Consider the following 22,975-nt stretch of genomic DNA (forward strand, 5'->3'; position numbering starts at 1 on the left):
TGGTGGTGACCTTTAAAACCAGGGAACACTGCAAAAGTGATATATAATCAGTATGATCCCTGAGATTTACAGCACCACTGTTAGACTTTTTTTTTTTTTTTTTTTGCTTCTGGAACAAAAAAGAAGACTGAGAAGAATCTGACACAGGATATGCACAAAGTGAGTGTTTTCTAAAAGTGGGTGGCTCAGGCAGTTAAGTATCCGACTCTCGATTTCGGCTCAAGTCATGATCCCGCCACCATGAGATGGAACCCCGCGTCGGGCTCCGCACTGACAGCGTGGAGGCTGCTTGGGATTCCCTCCCTCTGCCCCTCTCCTGCTCTCTCCTTCCTCTCCCAAAATAAATACAACTTCAAACAAACAAACAGGCAGAGGACGTCTTCAGAGAAGCTGCATGAACGGTAAGCGAAGCATCACTGAGGAAAGCAGGTGCCGGTACAGTGTAGGCAGCACCCAGTGATAATGTGAAGGGGCTGCTGACAGGAGGACGCCTGCAGGAATCTGTAGAGAATGCTGCTGGCGGGAAAAGGCCAGTCTCCCTGTTCTGATTCCATCTATGTAACCTACTTGGAATAACAAAATTATGGAAAGGGAGGAAAAAGGGCAGCGGTGGACAGGGGCCAAGCAGGGGAGACCAGCGCGCCTGTAAAAAGGCGCCATGAGGCATCCCTGTGGTGATGGAGACATTCTGTATCTGGACCGTGTCAGTGTCACCATCCTGGTCATGACACCGTGCTCCAGAGCGACAGTATCTTCTCACCGCGGGCACTGGGAGAAGGGTACATGGGGTCTCTGTATTATTCCTTACAGAGGAATTATAATCTATAGTCACCTCAAAATAAAAGGTTTATTTTTTTAATTACATTTTTCCTAATATTCTTTTCAACGTTTATTATTTCGAGAGAGAGTGCGAGTGAGTGCACGAGTTGGGGGGAACGGGCAGAGAGAGAGGGAGAGAGAGAATCCCAAGCAGACTCCACACTGTCAGTGCAGAGCCTGACCCTGGGGCTGGATCTCACAATGGCGAGATCATGAGCTGAGCTAAAATCAAAGTTGGACGCTTAACCAACCGAGCCACCCAGGTGCCCTCAAGAGAAAGAGTTTAATTAAAAAATATTAACGTAATAAGTTAGAAAGCAAAATGGTAAGTCTGCCTAACATAATCCCAATGTTCTTATACGCATTTAAATACTCAAAAGCACGTCTACACGTAAACATACACCCCGCACGGGTGAACATTTTGGTGTAAAATCTTCTAACATGCCTGGAAAACGCAGCCAACACATGACAAACCACTGCAGACGCAGAACTATGGAGGCTTTGCTTGTTTATGTAGGTTTCCCCCTAACTGTCAATAAGGGAGAGGCTCTGCTCTTATAATTAGAAAAATCAATAAAAGTCTAAGACGCATCTGAAACCATTATGTCCAGATCTGTACCTCCCAGCATCCCGGCTGAGTGGAGCCTACTCCGTCCTTGTGGTTGCTCAGGCCAAACCCTGGGGTCCTCCTCAAATCGTCCCCCATGCTCATACATGCCACCCAACCCCGTGGGCGCCACTTTCAAAATCCATCCAGAACCCAAACACGTCTTGCCACGGGGACCCATGACCACCTGGTCCAAGACTGGCACTGTTTCTTCCCCTGCTTGCTGCATTAGCTTCTTCCCTGGCCCCACTGGACTCGCTTCAGCTGATCCCGTCAACACCTCATCAGATGACTCCACTCCTCAGCTCGAGTAAAACCCAACGTCTTTTTGCGGCCCGTGGGGTTCCACGTGGTCTACGTTTCTTGCCCATCTCCTAGGACCTCCTCCACTCTTTCTACGCCACCTCTCTTCTCTGGATTCCTGAACGTTCGCTGCCTTGCTCCTCACCCTGGAATGCTCTCCCCGCGACACCCCCATGGCTCACACTCTCACGTCTTTCAGGCCTTGGCTCCATGGTCGTCATATCTGAAAGGCCTTCCCTGAACACTGGGTTTAAAAGAGCACCAACCCCTTGTCTGACTCTTGCCATTACTATTTTTCCTTTCACAGCACTTACGCTTGTTTACCAGCTGTCTGTCCTCACTAGACAATTCCATGAGAACGTGGTCTTGTCTGTTTTGTTCACGGCTAATCCTCAGTGCCAGGAACAGGGCCTAGCATACAGGGCCCTGCTCAGCAAATATAGTTCAATGAACTGCTTCTAAAGACACTCACTGAACTAGCACACCTGGAAGTCCCATATCTGGAGATTTCCCGGGGCTCATTTCTGGGCACGTATTTGCAACCACAGGTTTCTCGAGAATTTAGAATAACTAAAGATTTAGACTTAACGGCTGACTGACTTCACCAGCAACTCTGTCTCCTAATTTCCTTCCTTGTGGAAGCTGAAACTGACAGGCAAGTTTGGTAGCAGCTGTGGGACGATCAAACCCTTCCTATTCACACCCTCAAATGCCATCCTCTGTCTCTTTACAGACGTTCTAGGAGACTGGTCTCGGGGCACACCGAGCTGACCGACCCGGCTGCTGTGTTCCACCCTTAATGGCCAAACCAACTGCTCAGAGCATTTAAGAACTCAGAATCCAACACTTAAAAACCCTACGGCATGGGGCGCCTGGGTGGCTCAGTCTGTCGAGCATCTGACTCCGGCTCAGGTTGGGATCTCACAGTTCGTGGGTTCGAGTCCCGCATCAGGTTCTGCGCTCTCAGCACAAAGCCTGCTTTGAATCCTCTGTCTCCCCCCTCTCTGCCCCTCCCCAGCTTGTGCTCTCTCAGAAATAAACGGACATTAAAAAAAAAATTAAAAAAAAACCCCAGCCCTAAGGCCATTTGTAATGATATTAGGAAAAACACGTCCCCAGTAGGTGAATGGGTAACTTCCACGGATATATTTAGTGGAACACTGGACGGCAATTACAAGTGAATGAGCCAGATCTGCAACAGCGACCTGACTGTATCTCAAAGACATTAAGTGACCAAAAAAGCACGTTGCACAATGACATCATTTATGGGAATTTAAACGACAAAGTACCATAGGCTGCATCTTTGAAATTTCCATAAATGACATCAGTTGTGATGTGAGCAATGACAAAATACTAATAACAGTGATTAATTCTTGATGGCGGGTACACAGCTATCTGTCACACTCTTCTTTGTTGTTTACGGAATTCCACATGCCTGCACACCCGCATTCTGAAGGGGACAGCACACCCGTTGTTCGCGGGGAGCAGCGGACGCTGCTTTTGCCAGCACAAAGGTCCCCGCGGCCTCCAGGACCGTACCTGTGATCGGATGCTTGCAGTTCCGCTCGGCCGTAATACTTGAGGGCTCCAGGAGACCAGGAATGTCTGACGGTGCTGTCCGCGTCTATGTCGCTGTCTAGCAGGTTGAGATCTCCGGCTACTCACAGGGATTACGATCAAGAGACCCACACACAACACACAATTGTATCAACATACGGAAAAGCCGACTGAGGAGCCTGGGCCACGGGGGTCTATGTCACAGACCACCCTGTCTCAGACTTGTTCCTTCTAACCCACTGGGCCGGAAACCATGCCAAGGAGGCTCTGGGGTCTGGGGCAGGTAATCCACGTAGGTCGTCCAGTGCTGCCTACTTCCTCCCCAGTGGACACACTCAGTGGGGGTGCGGGTGGCGGCTGTGGGCTTTCCACCCCAGAGGCCACAGGAACACAGGGCGTCTGCAGCCCTTCGTACGGTAGGAGAAGCAGAGACTAAGACCATGACGGGGTCCCTGCCTCTCGGTACCCTGGGGAGGTCACAGATACCCACAGAGCGATCTGAACAGTGTGATTTCCTGGCTTTGAAATCTCTGCATCCATCTTGCCAGAAAAGCCGAGCTGTTTTAGGTATAGGTGTTCTAAATCAGCCACCCTCCCCAGCTGGCCATTGCTAATACTTCTAAACATACTGGAAAACTAATTGAGGAAAAAACCCTCCTTCCCTGTGTCGGGCTCATGTCCTATTTGGAATTGGAGCTTTAAGCAGGTAAGAGTTTGGTTGAACAAAAGGGGCCGGATGTACTGCATGTTGTGGGTGAGGGCACAGACACCGGACACTGACTTCTCTCCTGTTCGTCCCCCCAGGACAGAAGGCAGACGGCGTGGTGTGCGGGGACAGCCGTGATGCAGGGATGGGGAGAGCCAAAGGGGAGCTCCCCAAAGCACAACTTCCAAAGCTTAGGGGCCAACAACTGGAATGAATCTCCTGTAGCTTCGGGTTACCAAGAAAGTTGCTGTTTATAGCAAAGAACGCTGTGCTGCATCACTGTGACTGACTTGCCCTCTGTGGTTATCGACCATTCCCCCTCTACCAGCTCTGAAGGTGCACACGTCCCACGCACCTGTTCTGTCAAAAGGGTGCCTCTTCCTCCACCACAGGACCCTGTCTGTCCAGGCAGGGGTGCGGCATTTGTCACTTGTGTCGTAGGCGGCCGAGCCAACGTCATACTTGTAAGTAGGTCCAAAATTAATGGTGCCTTCATGAAAGTCTTTAAAAATCTATTGGGAGAAAAGACCAAGACCACCTTCGTTCTCCTAGATTCTGTGTGTCGTATGTAAAAACAAAAAAATAAAAAAGCACATACCAAAGGGCTCTCTTCCTTAAAAGACCCAGGATCTACACTGTATTTGCAAATATGTTTCAAACCGAAACGTATGGGTGCTATTTAATTAGCAATACAGTGATGATTACTCATTGTACTGACTTACACACCACACAGGATCTCCCACCCACCTCAAGTACCCGATGTACCACTGTCCGCTTGCCAGTTCCCGGGGAGACCGCGGAAGGCAGGCGGCGAGGCTCACAGGTGCCCCATCCGCACAGTCCCAGACCTAGTACGATGCCCGGCCATTGCTATCAAGGTCTTCATCGATATTTGCTAACTAAATGAACCGGGTCAACAGAAGCACAGAACTGAGACTGAACTCTCTTCCGGTTTAGCTCCGGATCCAGCCGCAGCGCCGTGAGAAGACCCTAGAACGGCCTGTACTAATTCACTCAGTGCATCTGTGGAAGGGTGTGGACAACACTGGTAGGAGGCAGAGAGAAGAAACTGTTGCAGAGATGTATGGCGTGGTTACTTTTCCATCTGGCCTCCCTTAGCAATCCACAGCCCTGGCAGGGTTGAGTGGGGAGTGCACAGAAAGCGTCAAAAAATGCCTGTCTCTTGCCGCAAGAGACACCTGAATCCCTCTCACCACACATTTTACCAGCTGCGTTTTCAAAACGTAAATGGAATATGGCTGTGCACCTGCCCTCTCGGCCCAGCCTGCCACAAAGCTACCAGATACCAACATGAGCAAACAGTCTGCATTGGAGAAGATCAGCTGGGTCATCGGGAAGCCGGCCAGTGCGACCTGGAAGAACTGAGGACAGATCCTATACCTGAATCTTTCCTATCGTGTCATTGCCTGAGGAGTCACTAAAAAACTGCACACGGGTCATTTGGGGGGACAAACATGAGCTCTGTAGTTTGACAATCTTGGACTGCATCATGGCTCTGTGTACTGACCGTGTGACCTTGGACTCATTTGACCTTGGCCTCAGTTTTCTTGTCTATAAAATGGGTATAATAACCTAATTTATAGGACGGTCTTGAGGATTACCCACACAAATTGGTATATAAAGTATATTAAATACAGTTATAACTCGTTAGCGTGTTCATCAATGAGAAACAGAACTATCATCAAAATAAAGCGCTTTGAGCATCTGTCGGTGGGTCCTACAAGGCTGGCGTGGGGTACGAGCTGGGTGGGCTTGTCTACATCAGCATTCTCCGTCCCCACCCAGCACTGTGCTTGCTGCTGACACGGGGCCCTTCGAAGCCGTTCTGATTCCCGCCGAGCGCGACCACTTACTCCCTGGGGGGACACGGAGGACTGAGGGCTCAGTTTGTGTGAAGGACGAGGGACAGCAAGCCCACCTCTAACCGCAGAGCACGGGCTCTGGTGTTGGAGGAGGGGCTTCTGCCACCACTGTTCCTGTGGCTGGCCTGTGTGCCCGCCAGTCTCCTGCAGGGGGGCGGCTGCTCCCGCCCCGAGCGGACACACAGACCCTGAGCACAGCCCGTTGGAGGAGGACCAGGCAGTGGGTGTGAACGGACGCTCATGTTTAACTTCACACGCCACACATCTTAGCGTCAGAATCACTGTTAAATCCACTCATGGAGCTTAATTTACCGCACGCCGGTGTAGACACTTAGATGCTACTCCATGGTAAAATATGCTAAGGCATATTTTAAGAGCACAACTTACTTTTCCGCTTGATTTCTGCAGCTGGAGCTGATCAAATTCCAGAAGTTTCTTCCAGTCTTGGCGTTTGACAAAATAGAAGACTTCTTCGTAAGTGAGGTCGATGCGGTAGTTGAAATCGCCGCACCAAAACACGTAATCGTGAGAGAAGATGTTTCTTCCCTGTCGTAAACAAAATCACAGTCATCCCGGCCCATCTTGCAAAGGAGGTGGGCGACGGGAGAAAAATTCCCCGTGCAGATAATACGCAGATGCGCTGTTTCTTAAAATGTTACTTAAAAAAAATGTCTCGTACTAGAGCATCTCGTCTTTCGTTAATCCCATACACTTACTGAGGGGCTTTTGCGTAGCTTATTTTATTTTTTTTTAGTTTATTTATTTATTTTGAGAGAGTGAGCAAGAACGAACACAGGGGAGGGGCAGAGCGCGAGGGAGAGAATCCCAAGCAGGATCCTGCCTGTCAGCCCAGAGCCCAACTCAGGGCTCAACCTGATGAACTGTGAGATCGTGACCTGAGCTGATATCAAGAGACTGAGCCACCCAGGCGCCCCTACGTGGCTTACTTTGCTTAAAATGAGGATGTTTTTGAGTGGTTTGAAGAAAGCTCAGCTCTAACTGGGGAAGCATGACTTCGTCCTTCGCTGCGCCCACCCCAGCTCCGTGACTGGCTGTGCTCCTGCTTTCGTTACATCTACACACCCGAAGAAGAGCGGCCCCAAACATTCAGAGTTAGGAGGATCAGGCATAAGAAAATAAGTGAAAGTGCTCAGAATGTGCAACTTTGTAAAACGTCATGGATTTTGTCCATTTTCATCCTGTGACCCTCTGTTCCATTCTCAGCGCCCGCCCCCGGCGCCCCCCGCCTCCCCCCGCCCCTGTCCCGGTCCAGCCCACCCTGAGCCCGAGGTCCACCAGCACAGCTCTGGAGAGCACTGATCCTCGTCCTCTCTCCCTGCCGTGAATCACCAAAGACAATGACGGTGGCCACTATGCATCGCCCCTACCACCCATCCATAAGCACTGGGCTGTGTCCCGGGGCGCACTGCCCTCACGGCAACACTGGGCAGCATGCACTATGGGCTTTTAGATTAAAAAAGAAAGTTCAAAAAGCTTGCTGAAGTTACACCACTAATGCACAATAAATGCAACATTTGAACTCAGATCTGCCTAACTCCAGAATCTGTTTCTGCTATACCTCCACTCCCTGCAAACCACGACAGTAATCTGGGCGGAGGATTACAACGATCACAACCAAATAAATGTGTAGAGCGCTGCCGTCCAACAGAACTTCGGCAGTGATGGAAACGTTCTCCATCTGTGCCGTCCAGAACGGGAGCAGCTGGCCACAGGCAGCCAGTCACAAGCAGCCAGTGAGTGGCCATCAAGAAATGTGGCCAGTGTAACCAAGGGATTTTTGTTTTATTTAATTTTAATTAATTTAAATTAAAATACTTGCTTGTGGCTAGAGCCTAGTCCGCCGGGCAGCACAGGTGTAGAGCATTAACTGATCGGCATCCGCAATTTTCTGTTGTTGAAAAAAAAGGCTCGTTTTGTGCCCTTTGAATACTTTGAATATGTCTAAAGTTTACTATTTCAACGTTTTTTTTTTTTTGTTTTTTTTTTTTATTTATTTTTGGGACAGAGAGAGACAGAGCATGAATGGGGGAGGGGCAGAGAGAGAGGGAGACACAGAATCGGAAACAGGCTCCAGGCTCTGAGCCATCAGCCCAGAGCCTGACGCGGGGCTCGAACTCACGGACCGCGAGATCGTGACCTGGCTGAAGTCGGACGCTTAACCGACTGCGCCATCCAGGCGCCCCTAAAGTTTACTATTTCAAAACAGCACTTTAAGTGAGAAGGGTTGGACTATTTTTTTTAATATTTATTTTTGAGAGAGAGAGACAGAGAGAGACAGACCATGAGCAGGGGAGGAGCAGAGAGAGAGGGAGACACAGACTCCGAAGCAGGCTCCAGGCTCTGAGCTGTCAGCACAGAGCCCGATGCGGGGCTCCAACTCATGGAGTATGTGATCACAACCTGAGCTGAAGTCAGATGCGTAACCAACTGAGCCACCCAGGCGCCCCTGGTTGGACTTTTTTTTTTTTTTTTTAAATGAAGAGACACACAGAGAAAACACGCATAATGTCCTACGTAAATTAGAAGACTACAAGTTGTAAATTTCCCAGCTCTGTTTCTTTTTTGGTCCAAGAAACAAAAACTACAGCAAAGACTACAGCACTCGCTGATGAAAATAAAAGAGTTTTTGCTTTGAGAGCCTATGCAGCCCAGTAAACAGGATGTCAGTTTTATGGGATCTATTTGGTCTCACACTCTGGAGGCTCTGTGACCCAGCCAACGGTGTCACAGACACTGGCAGAACATGTGGTGAAAAGAGTTGGCCTCCCCTCACTGCTGGGAAACCGGTGGTTTGCACCAGGCTGAAGGTGTGCAGGCAGTCATGTTTATACAGGAAAGAGAACATTCAAATCTGAATTTGAAAAGAAGATCCGCTGGCTTTGGGATGGAAACGCCTGCCACCACCAGAGGGCAGCATGGCGCATATTATCCGCAACCTGGAGACCAGGTGGAAGGATCCAGGGCTCCTTAGTCAGGAATGCACAGATTCAAAAACCGGGCGTTTGGGGCACCTGGGTGGCTCAGTGGGTTGGGCGTCCGACTTGATTTTGGCTCAGGTCATGATCTCACAGTCTGTGGGATCAAGCCCCGCATGGGGCTCTGCGCTCACCTCACAGGCCCTGCTTGGGATTCTCTCACTCTCTCTCTGCCCCTTTCCTGCTCTCACACAGTGTCTCTCTCTCTCAAAATAAATAAATAAACATTTTTTAAAAATTAAAAGTAAAAAAACGGGCGTTCTTAGCTGCAACAGAATACATATGTGAAGACCACAGATCTAAAGAAAACCAAGTCGCACACTGTCTGCATTCAGTTGTTCTCCACCAACTTGGACAGAGCACGGACCACAAGTGAGAAAATCGGAAAACACACAGGGATGCGACGAAAACGTGTAAGTGCATAAGGACTTGACGTGGGGCGTAGAACACTCCAGACCCCCTGGGCTCACCTCTGTTGTGCCATCCCAGCTCATCTCCCCTCCCCCAGCGCTGAGCCCCCAAGGGCAGGGACCCTCCAGCAGTCGCACCTCCGACGCCCGGCCTACACGGGCAGCTCAGAAAACCACGCGTGGGGCTGCGCCGAGCAGGGAGCCAGCACACGCATCCCTGTCACATTCCGGGCCACCGTCCACCCACGGCACGTTGCTCACCATCGGGAAACTGAGCTTCTGGGTGATCTCCCTGTAGTCGTCGTTCCTCTCCTTCACCTGGGCCTGCCCGGCCGTCAGGTGGCTGCACACGAAGCAGAGGCTGGTGCTGTGGAACTGGAAGCGGATGCCCACGGCACCCTTGTTCCCCGCCTTTCCTCCCATGCCCGTCTTCACCGTGTCAATCGCCACGTCTCTGGAACACAGAATGCACACGGGTGGCGGCTCCTTAGCGGTCAAGAAGGACAAGCGGAAACCCGCTTTGCTCCAGAGAAGAGCTGGGCGGCAGCCTGGGGCTTGTGGCTCAGAATCTGTTTAATCACATCTTCAGCGGCCAGGCCATGTGGTGCCCAGCGCGCCACACTCTCCTCTCCCTGCTGACGGCTGCCTCCTGGAAGGCCTGGAGGACCGTCTCCACAGCCCCAACTCTCAAGCGCCCTGCGCTCGCAGAACCACTCATGAAGCTGTCACTTCCATCCCCGCTTTCTGCTTCTATGCCTGCGAAGCAGCACCGGCTTCCCCACCCCCGGCCCACACCCGCAGCCTTCCGGCAAAGCACGGGTGCTGCAGTCAGGTAATCCACGCATGTTAAGAGACAGGAAACAGCCAGTTATTTGTGCCCGGCTGGGTAGGCGGTTTCCATGCAGACTCCAGCTCGCACTCGAATGCCAGCCTGCAATTCCTACGAGTGAGTGTGAGGGTCCACGGGACTGTAGACTGAGGCACACAGAGGTCTCCCCTGCTCCCTGGGACCAGCAGTCAGCAGACAAGGTGGCCAAGAAGCATAGGAGCTAAACGAGCTAAGGCTGAAGGAGAGGCTGGGGACCCTGGGCGGCATCTGGGAAATCTGGAGCTCCCCAGCACCGCCCTCTCTCGTGGTTCATCTCTAACCTCTACCCTGACCTTACCTTCACTGACTTTTACCCACTCACTTTGGACACTGCCCAACTGCCAGAATGAACAGTCAGGGGGACACGGACTTAAAGATTTTCTGAGCATCATAGAAGGGGATTATGGGCACAGAGCCCAGTCTTGCTCTACAAGCTCTGCCACGGGCACGCCTCCTCTCCTCTAACTACACAGAGGTGTTCACCCAGGTAGCAGGAAAGGTTCAGCCCGGCAGGGGTGGTGAGAAAGACTGGAGGGAATGCTATGGACGTGGGCGAGACCCAGTAGCAATGGGAGGTTATGAGTCATCGAGGGAAAAGGTGAGTTCCTCCCAAACCTTACAGTACACACGCACACATGTACACATGCATGCACACACATACCACACATGTATACATGCGTGCACACACATATACACACACACGCACACTCACACTTTCCTAAGAGGACACCCATTTCCTAAGTGTTCTCTTCCTGACATTTACAAAGCTGTCACTTTAGGGACATTGCAATGGGGTGACAGTGGGAGAGGCTTTCTGCCCACATGTCTTATTTAGAACTCTTTTAAAGAGCTGGCATTTCCTGATGGGTTACTCAGCTCTTGGTCAGAGGCTTCCTGTCTAAAACTTCAACAAAAAATCCCTTTCCTTGCACAAAACTGAGTTTGGGAGACAACAATCACTCTTTCTGAAAGAGCTCAGCTTCCTGACCTGGAAGGTTCCCACTGTGGCTTTTTAGTCACCAGACAATATTCTATTCAGCCCAGTTTTTCCTTGGGGGGGGTTGCTACATTGATTTAGAATAATGGCAAGTCCCGAACCTGGTGCAGGAGGGGGGAGGGGGAGGAAGTCCGAACAAAACACCGAGACCAACAACCCCGTGTCCCCCAGACGTTAACTCAATGTTCTTACCTGATGAATGGGACATGGTATGGACGTACAAAGATATACAGACAGACGCCCACCAGCTGTGCCGAAGTCAAGAGAATGTACCTATGAGAGCGTGAGATGGCTTTCTGCAGCTGCTCACCCCACATCTTCCTGTTGGTGGTACTGGAAGAGAAAGAAACGCTCTACCGTCTGCTGGAGATGGGCCCTCCTACCCACAAACTCCTCCAGCCCTTAGTTTATTCTTTTTGTACAACTGGTGTCACACTGTCCCCACTCCCATGTTAGTTCCCTGCCTCAACTCCTGCCATGGACTATCTGTGTATTTCTGGTTGTACCATACACATCACAGCACACGTCTCACCCCACCCCCTCCACCTAAAACCCAATGCAGTACCTCGCTCATTAGAGCTGCACAGACCAGGTTTTATTATTTGTTCAGAAAAGTCCTTGAAATAAAACCAACAAAGAAAAGCTCCAGTTGACCTTACAGAAAACATTAATCCAGTGGTTTTCTTTCCTTTGCATCCGGTGGAGGGAACAGAAACACCGTCTCCCTGCACTTACCCTTCTCACCTACCCCAGGAAAGGTGAGTCAGCACCCTTCCAGCCTGGCCCTCAGCCCACACCTTCCAGGTGCCCACATGCCAGCTCACAGCATGCCTCAGCCTCCACACACGGCTGAGAATATACAGCAATACCACGCCGTCCTTCTATTTCCTTAATTTGCAAAGAAAGAGGAATCGGAGGTACACATCTGTGTGTGGAGAAGGAACGCAATCCCAAGTATCTACACATCCGGGGTCCCAGGTTAGCGGACGCCGAAGCAGGATGGCCCAGAACCCCGCTCCTAGCCAGGCCCCTGGCTCAGGAAAGCCTCGGGTGAGTTCCAGGGTGCCGCCTGCACCTCTCGTGCCTGGATGCTCACCTGGCATTGACGATATTCCCTGCGCTCAGTTCCACCATCTCTTCAAACCCCACGGCAAATATGTCAGCTGGGCTGTCATCATCTGGGGGGGCAAAGGCCGGAGGTGAAGGACAATCAGACGCAACAAGGCAAACTTGCGGGTCAGCAAACTCGCGGGGCACCGCGTTTGCCTCTTTGAGCCCAGGTGTGCCCCGGGTCCGGGTGCACGCGTCCCGATGACTCAGTGAAGCTTCGTGTGGAGCCCCACCTTCCTTCACGTCCTGCTGTGCACGTGGCCTTTCCCTGTCTACATCCTGGGGCACGTTACTGACCCCTCCAGACCTCTGTTCCTTTCTTTGCAGAAGGGACAGTAACCACCATCTCACAAGGAGTTGTGAAGCATCCATCAGATGGCACATGTGAACTACCCACTCCACCTGGCAGGTAGTAAGGGCACCATCCTGTCGGTCTCCCTTCCTTCCCGGTGACCAACACGTGCATCAGGCCCAAAGGCACGTGGGGACGTCACTGTCTCACACTTGCCTGTGTCCCTCAGTACTTTTCACAGTGCTGGGCCCAGCCTTGCCGGTTATGACTGACTGATGTGGCCCTTCCTGCCCCAGGGGACTGTCATCTCGGTGGTCGGAGCACGGAAAACCCTGCCCAGCTCGAGGTGGTGACAGCTGAGGTCTGCTACCGAAATGCAGTCTACAGGGCACACAGCCAGCCAAGGTGCTGCTCATCCGTTCTCTCTGGGTCCCTGTTAACAGGGAAGCTGAGGCTTTAACACGACCCCTGCCACATCTCTCCAGTGCCCCCCTGCCACCTGCTGCCACTCGGCTCCTGAGCCATCATTTCAGGCTGTGGTTCAAAGCACTGCACAAAGGGACACCCTGTGCTCCCTGATGCCATCGGGAAAGGCCAGGCTGTCCACTTCTTTCCCTGTTGGCCTCACAGGGCAGCTTGGAAACTTCAAGCTTGACTGGCTTAGAGCTTCTCTTCTTTGTTTAAAGAAAAACTACCCAATTCCTCTGATCTGCGGGCGACAGTCACCACAGCCCCTCCTCCCTCCTGAACCCGGTGAGTTTTTCCGGTTAGGGGGCGCTGCTGAGCCTGCGTCCCAATAATATGCCCCGCAGTGACAACAGCTTGCTGTCCCCACCCACCCTGCCGGCTGGCAAACAAAGAGCCATTTTTCGAAAAGGGGGAGGGAAGTTCTCTCTAACGTCCGCAGCACATATGGGGCCTGCTCCGCTGGGCATTCTGAACGGTCCCCACCGACACAAGAATCCCAGGACCCCCGAACTGTGCGCTCCAGCTCTCCTGCACCTCGAGGCAGCAAGCGGGGTGCCGACCGTGCACGTGATGGTGGGTGGGGGGGGTGGGCTCCAGGCACCTCTCGGGGCCGCTGTGGAGAATGAGAGGCTCTTACACGTCCACAGAGAACCGGATCACGGATCTCTTGCAGAATCCAAGGAAGCCTGAAAGAGCCAGGCCTCCACATAAATGCTGACTGCAGAAAATCATTTATTCTCCCAACCCTGCAATTCTGAGGCCATCCAATACTCCCTTGCATGACGTAAGACACAAGGTGAGGCGCCCAACTTGGGATTATTGTACTCCTAAAAGGCACACAAATTCTTTTGCAACTGCTTACAGCGGATATGCAGACACAGGTGGCTGGGGAGAAGGCTGCGACACACGTGCTTGGTCAGCAGCAACACGACCCGTGCGCCTGGCTCTGGCCCAGCTTCCGACGGCAACGTGGCTCCAGGAGCCACGTGCTCCTCCTCACGACAAGAAGGTTCTAGTGAGCGAGACCCACAACTGCGAAATCTCTGTATGTGAAGAGAGAGACTCCCCGCTTCGACAGCCCTTCCAAACATGCGGAAAAGGGAAGGCGTCAAATAATTGGCCAGGTGTGTCCTAGAAAGTTAGACCACGGCACTTTCTAACCTTTCTCGGGAGTGGGAGCACCAAATACCAACTCTCAGGAGGCACCGGCTGCGGAAAAGGTCAAACCGAGGCCCTCGTGGTCGCGACAGCTGCACGCACTCACCCGGGGACCCTGCCAGGCCCGAGAGCTTGGGGGAGTCCAGCAGCCAGTCGGCCAGCTCTGCCGTCCCGAGGAGGTTGCTCCTGAACTGCTTTCCTCCGTTCACGTTCCAGGTCCCCATGGCGATTCGGATCCGTCTGAAATGTGTGAATTCCGACTGGCGCTCTGCCATGGCTCTCAGGATCCTGGGGGTCACTGTGAGGAGGCACGAAAGGGCACAGGTGTGTGCATTGCACAACCACACGTGTCCTCCAGAAACCTGGAAGGAGCTCCCTGTCGGGACAGACGGCCGCAGGTCCTACAGATACGGGCCAAGCGCGCTCCTCGAGAAGATGGTGAGGGGCTAAGGCCACCATAGACACCGCACTTCCCTTTGGCATCTTTTAAAAGTTTGTTTTTGCATTTTGAGAGAGAGAAGCGGGGGCGGGGGGTGGAGCGCAGAGGGAGAGGGAGGGAGAGAGGAGCCCAAGCAGGCTCCACACTCAGTGTGGAGCCCGACGTAGGGCTTGACCTCACGAACCGGGACATCACGACCTGAGCTGAAACCAAGAGTCAGATGCTTAACCGGCTGAGCCACCCAGGCAGCCCTCCCCTATGGCATGAAAACACAAGATCAGACACTCCCTTCTCCATAACCTTTACTTAACCAGAGCCCCACAGGCTAGGGCATCAGACCACAGGAAATCTCAGCCTCAGCATTCCATCCACAAGCCAGTGGGGACATAAGCAAGGGGACACTGCAACCTGCCATACTTTGTTATTTTTTTAATGTTTATTGTTTGAGAGAGAGAGCACAGAGGAGGAGCAGAGAGAGAAGAGGACAGAGGATCTGAAGTGGGCTCTGTGCTGACAGCAGAGACCAATGTGAGGCTTGAACCCATGAACTGCGAGATTATGGCCTGAGCTGAAGTCGGATGCTCAACTGACTGAGCCACCCAGGTGCCCTGACCTACCAGGCACCCCAGCCTGCCATACTTTAAATGCATACGTGTTAAACTTGGAATGTCTTAGCCCATCTTTGCCTTTTCCACCTTCCAGCCCTCAAGCCTGAGACATTTTGTTTACCTCGGACTCAAACCCTTAAAAAAGCATTACTCTGAACCACATCCACCCTCTGGATATCCACAATAGATTCCATTTTTTAAACTAGTGACTTACAGCAAATTTAAGTCATACCTACCTATCTACTTAATAAGACTCTGTGCTACTCAGACCTTCTCTCAGTTTTGACTGAGCTTACCTTATTTCTAGGTCGATACAAATATCACCTTGGCTATTTAGAGTCAAGGGGGCGCCCCTATGGAATCGTGAAAGCAGCAAAGTGCTCTGAAACCATTTTAAACATGGGCAAATTAATTTTCCAAAAATTTCTAGAACAAAACAAACGTTTTTCTAAAGCAAAATGCTAAGTTCTCCCCTTCTTCTCCACTAGCTCCATAGCATTTACAGTGTCCAGGGAATAAGAGACCATTAAGATTTCTTCCAAGGGGGGCACCTGGATGGCTCAGTCAGTTAAGCGTCTGACTCTTAATTTCAGCTGAGGTCATGATTTCATGGTTTGTGGGTTCGAGCCCTGCATCGGGCTCTATGATGGATAACAGTGCTGAATCTGCTTGGGATTCTCTCTCCCCCTCTCTCTCTCTGTCCCTCCCCTGCTTGCGCACTCTCTCTTTCAAAATAAATAAAATTTAAAAATTATTTTAAAAATTTCCTAAGAAACCCCCGGTTCATTCATTTGTGGAAGCTTAAAAACCAACCAAAAAACCCTAAAAACCATGAACTGACAGACACAGAGAACAGACTGGGGGTTGAGTGGGATGGGGGGGAGAAAGGTGAAGGGAGTCTAAAGTTCCAGTTATGAAATCAGCAAGCCCTGAGACATAATGCACAGCAGGGCCACCATAGTTCACACTGTGCTGCATGTTTCGCAGTTGCTAAGAGAATAGATCTTGAAGGGTCTCATCGCAAGAAAAAAATATTTTTTTGGTAACTGTGCGCAGTGATGGATATTAACTAGACTTACCGTGATCATTTCACCATGTATACAAATAGCAAATCCTTATGCTGTACACATGAAACATGATGCCATATGTCAACTGGAGTTCAACTAACAAATAGAAACCTCTAGCTGTTGATAGAAGCATGACGGAGTTGCCCCCGAGAGAAGGTGTCCTCATCTCTGGAGACAACTACTCCCTCTATCAGTTCTACAGGGTCCCGGGGCCGTAACAAGCAGGAGGCCCCCCTCAATGGACACTCCCTGGGACAAATGATACCTGGCGATGGGACCAAGAATCCACTGGGGCTGAGAAAGGGTTTCTGGCAGGAGTTAGCACTCAAAGAAGCTGACACCTGTAGAATAGAACACGGACTCCTCCAGCATCTTCTCGACTTTTCCTTTCCTCTTGGCTCGGAAATATAGTCTAAACTAAGAAAGTACAGGAGTGGGCTCCCACTCAAGGCCAGAAAGAACGGGCTCCCAGGAAACACGGTGATAGCTGGTATCGCATTCATATTTTGTATATCCCTGTGCCTCAGTCATGCCAGGGCCAGGTACCATTCAACTCGAGTCCATGCTTATAACCCAAAGCCCACCAGAATTATTTAAACTGTCCAATTCTAAGCTACTTACCCTCCTGCCTTTCCTGCAGAAATCCCAATAAAGAAACCCTCAATAAACCTCTGTATGGTATGCTCTCCATATCTAGGACCTGAGAGTATAATAACATTTTTTTAATCCGAGGTACAATTGGTATATAACATAAGTCTCAGGTGTAAAACATTACAATTCTACATCTGAATGCACCACACAGTGACCACCACCAAAAGTCTCATTACCAACCATCACCATACATTTGACCTCCTTCACCCATTCCCCTACCCCCACCCCCTCTGGTAACTACTGATATGTTCTCTGTTTCTGTAAGTTTGTGTTTTTTATTTTAGATTCCACGTGAGTGAAATCACATGGTATCTGTCCTTCCCCATCTGGCTTATCTCACTTAGCATAATATCTTCAAGGTCCATCCATGTTGTTGCAAATGGCAAGCTTTCATTCCTTTCTGTGGCCAAGTAGTATTCCAGTGTGTGTGTGTGTGTGTGTGTGTGTGTGTGTGTGTACGTGTACCACATCTACTTTATCCACCTATTGACGGACACTGGCTTGTTCCATTATCTTGGTTATTGTAAATAATACTGCAATAAACATAGGGGTGCATATATCTTTTTGAATCAATGTTTTTACATTCTTAAGCTAAATCCCCAGAAGTGGAACAGCTGGATCACATGGTAGTTCAATTCTTAATTTTCTGAAGAATCTCCATACTGCTTTCTATAGTGGCTGCACTAATTTACATTACCACGAACAGCATACAAGGATTTCCTTATCTTTACAACCTCTCCAATACTTGCTGCCTTTTTGATAATAGTACAACCGGTGTGAGATTATACCTTATTTTGGTTTTGATTTGCATCCCCTAGTAATGAGTGATGTTGAACATCTTCTCATGAGCTGGTTGGCCATCTACATGCCCTCTTCAGAAATACTGTATGTCTATTCAGATCCTCTGCCCATTTTCTTTCATCTTTCATGTTTGGTTTTTTGTTGTTGAGTTGTAGGAGTTCTTTACATATTTTAGATATTAACCCCTTATCCAATATAGGATTTACAAAAATCTTCTCCTACTTAGTAGGGCTGCATTTTCATTTTGATGACAATTCCTTTCACTGTACAGAAGCTTTTCAGTTTGATGTAATCCCTTCTGTTTATTTGTGCTTTTGTTTCTCTTGCCTTTGGAATCAGATCCTACACACACACACACACACACACACACACACACACACACACACACTGAGGAGCCTACCACCTGTTTTCTTCTAGGAATTTTATGTTTCATGTCTTATATTCAAGTCTTTAATCCATTTTGAGTTGACTTTTGTGTATGGTGTAAGACAGTGGTCTAGTTTCATTCTTTTGCATGTGGCTGTCCAGTTTTCCCAACACCATTTATTGAAGGGAATGTCCTTTCTCCATTGTATGTTCTTGGCTCCTTTGTCATAAATTTCCTGTCTGTATATGCATGGGTTTCAATCCGGGCTTTCAATTCTGTTCCACTGTTCTGTGTGTCTATTTTTATGCCACTACTATGCTGTTTCACTATAACTTTATACTTTAGTTTGAAATCAGGGATCTTGAGATCTCCAGCTTTGTTCTTCTTTCTCAAGATTGCCTTGGCTATTTGAGGTCTTTTAGAATTATTTGTTCTAGTTCTGCGAAAAATGCCACTGGAATTGTGATAGGGATTGCACTGACTCTGTAGATTGCTTTGGGTAGTATGGACATTTTAATGATACGAATTCCTCCATTCCATGAGCACAGAATATCTTCCCATTTATTTGCCTCTTTTTCAATTTTGTTCATTAATGTCTTAATAGTTTTCAGAGTATAGGTCTTTCATCTCCTTGGTTAAATTTATTGTAGGTATTCTTTTTGATGCAATTATAAACGGAGCTGTTTTCTTAATTTGTCTGATAATTTATTAGCTTATAAAAGCCTGCAGACTTCTGTATGTCGATTTTGTATCCTAGTACTTCACTAAATTCGTTTATTAGTTCTAACAGTTTTTGGTGGAGTCTTTTGGGTTTTCTATATATAGTATGTCATCTGTAAATAGCAACTGTTTTATTCTTCCTTTCTAATTTGGATGCCTTTTCTTCTTCTTGCCTAATTGCTGTGGGTTAGACTTCTAATATTCATTGAATAAAAGTGGCAAGAGTGGGCATCTTTGTCTTGTTCCCATTCTCAGGAACAAGAGTATGTTGTTAGCTGTGGGTTTGTCATACATAAGCTTCGTTATGTTTAGGTAAATTTCCTCTATACCCATGTTGTTGAGAGTTTTTATCAGGAATAGATGTTGAATTTTGTCAAATGCTTTTTCTTTATCTATTGAGATGTTCAACACGATTTTTATCCTTCATTTTGTTAATGTGGTTTATCAGTTGATTGATTTGTGGATATTGAACTACCCCTGCATCACAGGAATAAATCCCTCTTGATCAAGGTAAATTACCATTTTGATGTGTTGTTGAATTTACTCTGATATTTTATTGCAATTTTTTACATCAGTGTTCATCAGTGATACTGGCCTGCAATTGTGTGTGTGTTGGCGGGGGGGGGGCATCCTTCTCTGGTTTTGGTATCAGGATAATGATGGCCTCATAAGAGGAGTTTGGAAGTATCCCCCCTTTTCAACTTTTTGGAAGAGTTGAAAAGGATAGATATTAAGTCTTATCTTTGAACACTTGGTAGAATTCACCAGTGATGCCTTCAGGTCATGGACTTATGTTTGTTGGGAGGGTTTTTTTATTTGTTCGTTTTTAATTTTCAGCCACTCTATTTTATTTTTTCAAATCTCTATGCCCCACAGGGGGCTTGAACTCACAACCCTGAGATCAACAGTTGTATGTTCTACCAACTGAGCTAGCCAGGAGCCCCTTTTGGGAGGTTTTTGATTATTGATTCAATCTCCTTACTAGTAATCAGTCTATTCAGATTTCGTATTTCTTCATGATTCAGTCTTGGAAGAAGGGCATTTATCCATATCTTCTAGGTTGTCTGATTTGTTGGCATAGAATTATTTGCAGTAGTCTTCTGTGATCCTTTGTATTTCTGTGGTGTCAGCTCTAATTTCTCCTCTTTCATTTATGATTAGCAACCTTTTTCGTGGATGGTCTAAGCTAAAAGTTTATCAATTTTGTTTTATCTTTTCAAAGAACCAACCCTTAGTTTTATATATCTTTTCTACTGGTTTTAAATCTCTTATTTCATTTATTTCCACTCTTTTATCATTTCCTTCCTTCTACTGACTTTGGGCTTCATTTATTCTTCTTTTTCTAGTTCCTTCAATTGTAAAGATAGATTGTTTGAGCTTTCTCTTGCTTCCGAGGTAGACCTGTATTGTTATGATCTTTCCCCTTAGAAGTGCTTTTGCTGTATCTCAAAGATTTGGGTATGTTGTATTCGTTTTTTGTTTTGTTTGTTTATTTTGGTCTCTAGGTATCTTTTGATTTCTTCCTTCCTTCCTTTGCTGACCCATCACTGGTTTTTCAGTAGCATGTTGTTTAATCTCCACATTTTTGTGTTTTTTCCCCAGCTTTCTCATAATTGAGTTCTAGTTTCATACCATTGTGATCAGAGAAGATGCTTGATATGATTTCAATCTTCTTGAATTTATTAAGACTAGTTTTGTGGCCTAACATATGATGCATCCCAAAGAATGTTCCATCTATACTTGAGAAGAATGTGTTCTCTGTTGCTTTGGGGTGGAATATTCTGTTTATGCCTGTTAAGTCCATCTGGTCTAATGTGTTAAGGCCATTGTCTCCTTATTCATTTTCTGTCTGGATGATTTACCCATTGATGTAAATGGGGTATTAAAGTCCCTTGCTCTTTCTGTACTGCTGTCAAGTCCCCCCTTTAGGTCTGTTAATATTTGTAGATCTTAGAGCTTATACGTTTGGCGTATATATACTTATACGTGTTATGTATCTTTTTGTTTAATGGACCCCTTTATCATTATGTAATACCCCTTCTTTGTCTATTGTTAGTCTTTGTTTGAAAGTCTCTCTCGTCTGCTAGGAGCATAGCTACACCAGCTTTCTTCTTGTTCTCATCTGCATAAAACATCTTTTCCCATCATCTCATTTTCGGTCTACAGGTCCCTACTTCTGAGGAATAAACTCTGTTTTTTCCTGAGCCTCCTCTTGCGGCTGCACATGACTGACCGTCTCATACAAGAATACAAAACACAGCTGCAAGCAGTGAGGCTGAGGTCAGGGCCAGAAGTGCACGCACAGAAGCTCAGCTCAGGGGAGTGTCACTACCTGCCATTTGAGATTGCACGAGGAGGAGGGGGAAGGGCCGGCCAGCACCCCCAACACACATACTCCCTCTGGGCAGCAGGGCAGCTGGCACCTCCATACAGTGGAGTGGGAACCCTCTTACCCAGCAGGGCCGTGTTGTCCAGGAGTACCCTTCCTCTGTCTGCAGACTCCTCGGTATAGACATCCCCCACGAGCAGCAGCTTGATGGCCTCCTGCTTCACCCCGTCAAAGAAGTTGGACTGGATAGTGCGAGACACGGACCGGGCCCCGTCCTTCAGCTTCCCCACCTGCCGTGAGCCAGACCACAGGCTGTGAGAGGGAGCCGTGCAGGCCCTCCCTCGCCCCCTGTGGTCTGCCCCTACCTTAGCCTTCCCTTCCAGGGCCCGGCTGCCCGTGAACATCTTGCTCAGGCTGTGCCCATTCAGAGACCACATGGCTTTGAAGGACTCCACGAAGCGGTCAGCAATGGGCTTGGAGTTCAGCCCCAGGCTCTCGAGCTGCAGGTGGAGAACCTGGGTGACAAGAAAGGGACAGGGGTCACTGTCTGCTCACCTGGAAGCTCCTGGCTGCCACAGCTGCCTCGGGTGACTTTCACCAGGCATTATCTCAGGGAGCTCCTTATTTGGCAGATTCTGGGTCGCCCTGTACCCCTCTAGAGACCGAGGAATGCTCACAGCAAAGAACAGGACTTCCCACCACAACTCACCCCTATTTCGTCCAACTTTGTCTTTATCATTCCACCAGCCCTCCTCTGGCTCCCTTACTCCGGACCACCTCCCGATGCCCCACCCCTGAGCAGCAGAGGGGTGGCGAGCGAGCAGGGAGAGCTGGCAGGCAGCAGTGACTCCACCCCTCCTCCCAGCAGTGAGCCAGGAGAGGTCGCCCAGGCACTGGGCCAGCGGGCCATGGGACAGGCTCTGGTCTCCCTCCCAGGCTTCCGATCATCTCAGCCAGCCTCACGCTGCCCCTGCCAAACTGTATTCATGGTAATTGTGACACAGAACTACTGTTTCTCAAGGTGTCACCTGGTCCTCTGTGCCACCATCTCCGGGATGCATTCCCAAAAGTGTGCCTACAAACGGGATGAAGGCATGCTGTGAATGGGCAAGCCAGCCGCCCAGGAGCACCTCTCGGATGCCTGCCACATCTCTGCCCCACCTCCTCACAGGTAGAAAGTTAGCCCAGTGATGTCACCCTCATCTTGCTGACGGAAGGCATGGGACACGGCCCGGGTGGCCCGAGGGGCTTCACGACGCAGGGACAGACCTCGAGTGCAATAAAGCTCTGCACGGTGTTGGTTCGGTCCAGGCAATCGAGACAGTTCATCCGCAGCGTGCCTTTCTGAAAACTTAGGAAAACGAGAAATGCAAATGGTTACAAGTTGTGGTCAGGGGAACGACAGCCATAGAAGAATGGCCTGTAGACTCCCAAACAAAATGGTACCAGGAGTCACCTATTCTAGTGGCCCCCCAGAACCCCCGGCATACACCCTGAGGGACCCCAGCACCGCTGGAGTGGCACGTACCCTTCTCAGCAGTCTGCACACCTGGGTCATTATAAAATACGCCAATTCTCATCATTTGCCATAGTTAGGTTCCAGAAAGCTGCCGTGAACAATTTGTGCGTCGTACCACTGGCAGATCAGCAAATGCTGAACTACTGTTTCTAGAAGAATGCGGGGTGAGGTTCCCCCGAGTCTCTGTTCACACATCTTCATCAGATGATCGACATGTAACCTTGTTTTATGTGTATTTCTGTGTAAAGCCACCTTAATACAGATCGTCGATCCATTAACCCTGAACTCGCAGCCAACAGC

The 22,975-nt window shown here is 49.2% G+C and overlaps 1 protein-coding gene across 1 annotated transcript in view; it reads right to left on the reverse strand.

The window, feature by feature from the left end:
• Window positions 1-22,975, reverse strand: part of SYNJ2 (synaptojanin 2) — a 107,514-nt gene that overhangs the window by 17,515 nt on the left and 67,024 nt on the right. Inside the window, 10 exon segments of the mRNA XM_053904315.1 lie at window positions 3,269-3,386; window positions 4,348-4,504; window positions 6,263-6,421; window positions 9,543-9,735; window positions 11,339-11,479; window positions 12,243-12,324; window positions 14,281-14,472; window positions 21,281-21,446; window positions 21,522-21,671; window positions 22,426-22,507. Of these exon segments, the coding sequence (XP_053760290.1) occupies window positions 3,269-3,386; window positions 4,348-4,504; window positions 6,263-6,421; window positions 9,543-9,735; window positions 11,339-11,479; window positions 12,243-12,324; window positions 14,281-14,472; window positions 21,281-21,446; window positions 21,522-21,671; window positions 22,426-22,507 (1,440 nt within the window).

Source organism: Panthera pardus, unplaced genomic scaffold (genome assembly GCF_024362965.1).
Source record: "Panthera pardus isolate Hobbes unplaced genomic scaffold, ASM2436296v1 HiC_scaffold_17, whole genome shotgun sequence".
NCBI lineage: Eukaryota > Metazoa > Chordata > Mammalia > Carnivora > Felidae > Panthera > Panthera pardus.